This window comes from Herpailurus yagouaroundi, unplaced genomic scaffold, assembly GCF_014898765.1.
Source record: "Herpailurus yagouaroundi ecotype Mexico unplaced genomic scaffold, PumYag 28, whole genome shotgun sequence".
In the NCBI taxonomy this organism is placed as follows: domain Eukaryota; kingdom Metazoa; phylum Chordata; class Mammalia; order Carnivora; family Felidae; genus Herpailurus; species Herpailurus yagouaroundi.
In genome coordinates this window covers 127,557,371-127,564,786 of record NW_024412376.1, presented here as the reverse complement: position 1 = coordinate 127,564,786, position 7,416 = coordinate 127,557,371, and the positions used below count along the sequence as shown (strand labels likewise).

Here is a 7,416-nt window from a genome sequence, read left to right as displayed (position 1 = left end):
CCGGGGCCCCGAACAGGGCAGCCCCCCGAGCGGCGCCCCTCGGACCGTGCGCTTCCCGCGCACCGTCGCCGTGTACTCGCCCGTGGCCTCTCGCCGCCTCACCACCTTCCTGGAAGGGGCCGACGGCGCGGCGGGGGAGCAGCGGCCCGGGGCGCCCGAGGGAGAGCGAAGGACCCCGCCTCCGAGGCCCCGAGGCCCCGAGGAGGGAGAGGGGTCGGCGAGGAAGGCGCCCCAACGGTCGCAGTCCGAGGAGGAGGAGGAGGGGGACGACGACGCGGCCCAGGCCGCGGGGCGGAAGAGCTGGGAGCCGCCGGGCGCCGGGCTGCAGCCGCGGGAGGCCCGGGGTGACGAGGCGGCCCAGCGGCGCCCGCCCAGGGGTCCGGAGCAGTCCCCGCCGGTGGGGCAGGCCCGGGACGCCGCGGGCCAGAGGTCGTCGCCACGGAGCCCCGAGCAGGCCAAGGAGAGGCCGCGCTTCCAGGTGAGGCTCAGGCGGCTGGAGGGAACTGACTCGGGAGGGCCCCGGGGGTGTGGTCCCCTCCTGGATCCTGTCGCTGCCCTCGCCGGGTGGCTGCTCGCGCACGTGGAGGCGCCAGCTTTCTCAGGCGCACGCCAAGCCTGTGTGGCTCTTCGCAGCCGCTCCCAGCAGCAGGTGCCCCTCCAACGGCAGAATTCAGGGAGTGCGGCCTGATTGTTGTTGCTGGCGGTTGTGGAACGTGGGCTCCGCAGGTTGGCGAGGGAGGCGCCCTGATAACACTCTTATTCTGAGCGTATTTACTGTATAAAACCCTGACTGTGGGCACGTGGTCCAGTGTGGATTTCGCGTTTGGACGATCTAGGAGGGGTACTCAGCAGATCAGAAGGAGAACTTGCTGGCAGGGAGAACCGATTCCCAAGGATCCTACTCTATCTCAATGCAATATGGCAAAAGCCGTAACGGTCATTTCCTGGGTTCCTGCCTGGTCAGCTCTCCCCTGATTCTTGCCTGAATCTTCCAAGCTTCCACCGGGAGCTAGAGCTATGAATGGTCTCCCTTGGGATTTTTTTTTTCTTGCTCCTAGAAAGCACCCTTATTCAGAAACTCAACACTGCTAAAGCGTTTGGGCCTTCGGCTGTTGTGTATTTCGGCCTGAGCGCAGCAGGTTTGGAGGGCCAGCTGAACCCTAAAGAGCTGGCGTGTGCTGAGGGACGTGGTAACCCTGGGAAGTGGAAAGGCAGGGGTAGAAAGAGGCCTGGAAGCCTCCTTTGGGGTCGGCCCAGGGCTGTTGGGGGCAGGGGAAGAGAGGAGGAGTGAGTGGAGCTACACAGAAGCTATGTGTAATGTAAACCACGTGTGATCTTCAGTCGTACCTGTCCTGGGCCTGCTCACCTATGAAATTGGTTTGCTCACCTATGAAATTGTGGTAGAATTGGCAGGAACTTCAGAGCGCACTTAAAGGTCTGACTCCAAGCACTTGTTCATAATTTGTTTCTCACCAGGAGGGAAGAGGAGAAGCTTAAGAATAAGGCAGTACTACTTTAGTTCATGTTAAATATGAATTCTGGCTTATCCACAATAGATTCCTAGCCCTGTTTGGAAATTGAACTGGCAGCACAGAGAATGGACTTCTGAGTGAACATCTTTAAAGTGTCTTAGGACACAGAATCTTCCTCCTTTTCTTCAGCTTAACCACTTTCACATGTGTGTGTTCTAAAATTAGACTTTATCCTACAGAGAATCTGTAGGTTTAGAGATTTAAAGAATTTAAAGATTTTCAAGAATTTAAATTTAAAGATTTAAAGATTTAAAGAATCTCCAGGTTTAGAGAAGCCTAGATGTTTGGCTTTTCCCTTGCGTGTCAGAGGGAAAATACCTACTTAGCAACTTGCCAGTTGGTTTGCTTTATGAACCAAGCTAATCTGGAATACATTTTTAGGCTCATGCTTGCTTCTGTGCTTGATTAAGCTATTAGCTCCCCCAATTACTACATTGGAGAGACCAATTCAAACCTTGAGCCTGCTTTCCTCCGTGATCTGGAATGCGGTTGCCAATTTTGAATAGCAAACCGATCCTTCGCAGCTTCTGAAATGAAGGCTAATTTGGATATCCTGTGGGTTAAACTCTGCTGTCTTTTTGCTCAGTTCTTAGAGCAGAAGTATGGCTACTATCACTGCAAGGATTGCAACATCCGATGGGAAAGTGCCTACGTGTGGTGTGTGCAGGGCACCAACAAGGTAAGAAACACCAAGGAACTGGCAGCTTTTTTTTGAAGTTTGAGACAGAGCATGAGCGGGGCGGGGCAGAGAGAGAGGGAGACCAGGAATCCCAGGCAGGCTCCGTGCTGTCAGCACAGAGCCCAACACAGGGCCTGAACCCACAAAACAGGGAGATCATGACCCGAGCCGAAAGCGAGTCGGACGCTTAACCGATGGGGGCACCCAGGTGCCCCTGAACTGGCAGCTTTTTGACATTGAGTGTCGAGAGGGTTTTGCTTTAAGTGTTTTCGTCTCTCATCACAGGTTTACTTCAAGCAGTTCTGCAGAACTTGTCAGAAGTCTTACAACCCTTACCGAGTGGAGGATATCACATGTCAAGTAAATTGAATGTTCACATTTTGTGTCTGAACTGGGTAGTTGGTAGAGGGTTTGGGTGTAGTTTCTTGAAGGTATTTCTATAAGGAGGCTAGGTTCCCAGTGACCGAGGTTTTGACTGCTTTTCAGTGGAGATTATGGAAATAATACTCAACTGGGAAACGGGGTCTTGGGGTCTTGTTTCCTTCTGGTCCTGTTCATCTCCTTAGAGCCTATTACCTCACCTGCAACATGGAAGAAGGTCTGACTTACCTGGTACTCAGTCAGTCTAACGTGAGAAAGCAGATCAAAAATCGAATACGTCTCTACTAACGTGAGGTGGTGAAAGTTGTCTGTTTAGCCCAAATGCTTTTTATGAGGCACATACCCAAGTTAGGGTATTTAGGAGAAGCATGGGTTTCAAAGTTTGTCTTGCCTGAGTGCTGGCAAAGGGAGGATGACTTCTGTTCAAGTAAATCTAAGCTGCCCAGCTTTCTGGGGCTAACTAGTAACATTGCTGGTTTACTATTAACTGTAAGCTGCACTGTGCTCAGGGGCTTAGATAATCTAAGAGGTGACTGAACTTGCCTGTTAGCACACAGCTAGTGGAGCCTGATGTGTCCGTTGACACAGCCTAATCCGTGCACTCCAATCAGGTTGGATGTTGGAAGCCTCACACGCTACGGTGGGGGGAGAGAGCCCAAGTGTGGGAAAATGGTGTCAACCCCCTTCGATCGGGGCAGAGCAGGGTCAGGTTCTAAAGTGGGATGGATCCCTTAACTGCTCACTCTCACCTCCGTGGTTGCTGCACTGCTTTCAGTGTCCGATTCGGGTCAGTTGTAGCAGGTGGAGGTGAGGGCAAGGTCCGTCCCCCCCCCGAGCCCCCCCCCCCCCCCCCCCCCCTCCCCTAGCTGCCCCCTCCCTCCCCCGGTGCCAGGCTTGACCCACAGCTTGCTCCTAATCCCTGGCCTCACACCTTAGCTTTCCTCGTCTGTCTGACTCCTCTCCCATGCTTGCTTCTTCTCCACCCTTCAAGTGCAGGAAGAGCTTTCCTTTTAGATAACTGTATTTCAAAAAGTTCACAAGTCCAAACTGAATCCTATGCAACATGAGACCACGACCACCTGGTTAAACACCCTCTATTCTTTGTCCTCCCCTTGCTGGAAGGGGTGCAGACAGAACAAGATTAGCACAGGGCCTTGCTTAGAGCGTGTTCAGTAAGTGTTTGGATGGACTAGGAAAAATAACTTTGAAGTTTGAGGAAGTGACCATGGGTTTATGTTTTGTATGTGCTTCTCACTTTGGTTTTTCAGAGTTGTAAACAGACTAGATGCTCCTGCCCTGTAAAACTCCGCCACGTTGACCCTAAAAGGCCCCACCGTCAGGATTTGTGTGGGAGATGCAAGGGCAAACGCCTATCCTGTGACAGCACTTTCAGCTTCAAATACATCATTTAAATGCATGTAAACGGATGGGCCAACTTGAACGTGAGCTAGTGAAGCAGACACGTTAGCTTTTTTCCGTGCTCCTTCCTTATGCCTCTCCTTCTCAAAATACTTCATGAAAGGCTGTATTTTTGACAGAGCCTTCAAATAAAAGTATTGCAAAACAATTGATAAATTGCAGATTTTTTTTTTTTTTTTTTTTTTTTTTTTTTTTTTTTTTTAAGTTGAAAGCTGCTCATGCTAACAGTCTGGGTCTGTCACTTTGTTAGAGGGCCTCACAGCTGTCAGGTTTCCTGCTTATGTGTGTCTGTAGGGCTGAAGCTTACAAGCAAGATGCTGATTGAATGAACAGCCATGTCACCATTAAAGTCGTTTTTCTGGGTGAGGTGGAGTTAGAGTGAGGCCTTAATGTATGAGGAGAGTTAGGGTTCTGACTCTGGGTTGCCCCCCGAGCGGCTGGCTAGCTGTGGGTGGCATCTAGTGGGGAGGGAGGCTGTGAACCACATGGACTGGTTGATCACAATTTCACATAGGGTACAGGTGGGGACCAGAACGGGGTGGCCATGGGCAGCTTCTTTAAGACTTCAGGTGGTAACTTAAAAATAAGCCTATTAAATGTACTTGAAGATTTCAAGTTAACCGACTACTTAGGCTAGGTCCTTGTCCTGTAGTTTGTACAACTGCAAACTAACATAGGAATTCGTATCCTGGCTGCACCTGCCGGCTTTCTACAGGACTCCCAAGAAAATACTAAGGCCCTGCTCCCAGAGCTCTCCTGCTTGGGGATGGCAGTTTGTCTAGAGCCCTCAGGGACTTGTAATGAAATCAGCTGAGGGTTGTTGGTTTAATAGTTATGGAAACCACATAACTGGAACCAGTTACTAATTATGCCTCTTTCCGATTTTTTTTTTTTTTTCCTTGAAGTTGAGAGAGAGGATCTGAAGCAGGCTCTGTGCTGACAGCAGCAAGCCCGATGTGAGGCTTGAACTCACAAACTGTAAGCTCATGACCTGAGCCGAAAGCACATGCTTAACCAACTGTGCCACCCAGATGCCCCTTCCTCCCAATTTTCTTATCCCATTTAAGTTAACCCTTATGACCTTAGCTATGTCTGTTAAAAATCTTGGATGCTTGGGTGTAGACAAATGTGAGGAATAAGGAACCTAAACGGAGTTTGAGGTCTCTTGAACCCTTAGAGCAATGGGAAGTCCCCTCAGACTTCATATGGACTTAGGAAGGTGCTTGTGAAAACAGAGTCCAAGGCCCCTATCCCTACTGAATCACTATCTGGGACTGAGGCATTTTAACAAGCACCCTGGGGATTGGTTATGGAATTGAAGTATGGAACTACCACCTGGGTCAGGCTTGTACTTTGCAAAAACACGGATGTGGCCTCTGCCCTTATGGAGCTTCCAGTGTAGTGAGTAGATGGCCATTATTTTCTGCATTGAAAAAAAAAAAAAAGGAACATGGAGTTCCTGCCACCTAATAGGAAAGAACTACTTGGTCAATTGATAGAGGCCTGTGATAGAGGATCATATTTAGGGAGGTCAGGGGAACACTTGCCTGAAAAATGACTCTTGGGCTGACCTGAAGTTTGGGTGAGTTGAATTAGTTGAAGAGGGGAAGGAGAAACTTTCCAGACTAAGGTAGCATGTGCAAAGGCCCAGTGGCAGTGAAAACCAGAAGGAAGCCGAAGTGGTAGAATGCTGTGGAGGACAAGGATAAGCATGATGGCAAGTGACAGTATGCCCAGACTGGGGGGATTTTTTAGGCCTTGCTCAGGAGGACTGGTCTTTGTCCTCAGAATTCACTAGAAGGTTTTAAAGCCATTAGAGCTTTTTTTTTTTTTAATTTTTTTTAACGTTTATTTATTTTTGAGACAGAGACAGAGCATGAACGGGGGAGGGGCAGAGAGAGAGGGAGACACAGAATCGGAAGCAGGCTCCAGGCTCTGAGCCATCAGCCCAGAGCCTGACGTGGGGCTCGAACTCACAGACCGTGAGATCGTGACCTGAGCCGAAGTCGGACGCTTAACTGACTGAGCCACCCAGGCGCCCCAAAGCCATTAAAGCTTTTTAACAGGTGTGTTAAAAAGAAATAATCACTCTAGCTGTACAGTGGATGAATGACAGCTTTAGGTGTGGGGGAGGGCGATGTTCTAACACCCGTTCCTACTGGTTTGGTTGAGGGTAGGGACAGGGAAACTTATTTGTGCAAGTGCACTCAGTAAACACTTGTGGAATGAGTGAGGGGACAATAGAAATAACACCTGCAGTGAGTCCTAAGGCTATCAATATGGGTAGTTACGTCAAGTAGCTTATTATTTTTCCAAACAGAGCAACTAACGTATTTTACAGTCGAGAGGACAGCAAGGATCAAAGTAGGTTTTACTTAGATTTAGCTGGCATCGAACAATGCTGCACAAAGACATGTTTGTTATAAGAGTTGTGGTGATGACGTTCTAGCAACTAGAAAGTGCTATCAAACTGTGTACGAAGGAAATTTATAAAATGTGTGTGTGTGTATATATACACACACACACACACTTTTTTTTTTTTTTTTTTTTTTTTTAGTAAGAGATTGAGAGCCTAGAAGGAAATAGCCCAGAATACTGTTTTCTCTGGGTGTCAGTGATTCCACTTTTCCCCGTATTTCATACATTTGCTAAGGGGACAGTGGGTTCTTTTGAAAAAAAAAAATCTATAAATGCCATGAAGTACAATGATAATTATGTTGATTCTAATATCCTGTTTCTTTTCACGTGGGTTCTAACGGCACGGTGTACGAGCACTTCTCCTGGATCCAAACGAGGAAGGCTCACTGTGGCTTTGGTGAGTCTGTTCCAAGAGAATGAATGTTTATTTCCTAAATTTGTGGTAGACTGTGGGTTGTACAGTACCCTCTAGATCACTAAAAGTAGAAAATATTTTCTAAATTGTGTTTAAAAAAAAAAAAAAGGCGTTTGCTTTCTATTTTAGAAGCCGAATGAAGAAACTGCCAGATCCCTTCTCTTGGTGTCGCTTTACAAGCTTACTACTTAAAAAATGATCAACTTAAGGGGCAAAAGAAAAAGGTTGTACAAGCACAAAGGGCTTGATCAGAACTGCATAAGGTAATTAATAAATTAAGCACTTGATACGTTTTTGTTAAATGCAAAGGGACCATCCTGATGACTTTATATTTGCATCTTGCTTTCTGTAGGTATATTCATCATATTACTTTATTAATAGATTTAGCTACATACACATGAAAAGGAAATTCCAACTGTTCAGGGTTTGGTTTGGGTAATAGTCAACCTCATTTGCTCTCAACTTCGTTCTCCCCCTTTTAGGGAAAGTTATCTTAAGAACAAGGATCATATTTGCAAAGTCCCTAAATGATGCACACTGTAATCATTGACCTTGAAAATACAACACAAACC

The 7,416-nt window shown here is 47.9% G+C and overlaps 1 protein-coding gene across 1 annotated transcript in view; it reads left to right on the top strand.

Annotated features, from left to right (window-relative positions):
• ZAR1 (zygote arrest 1) overlaps positions 1 to 4,159 on the top strand; it is a 5,301-nt gene extending 1,142 nt beyond the window's left edge. Inside the window, exons 2-5 of the mRNA XM_040492040.1 lie at positions 3 to 478; positions 2,119 to 2,211; positions 2,497 to 2,571; positions 3,861 to 4,159. Coding sequence (XP_040347974.1) covers positions 3 to 478; positions 2,119 to 2,211; positions 2,497 to 2,571; positions 3,861 to 4,004 — 788 coding nt within the window. The 3' untranslated portion in view covers positions 4,005 to 4,159. The remainder of the gene's footprint in view (positions 1 to 2; positions 479 to 2,118; positions 2,212 to 2,496; positions 2,572 to 3,860) is intronic.
• Positions 4,160 to 7,416: the final 3,257 nt, after the last annotated feature.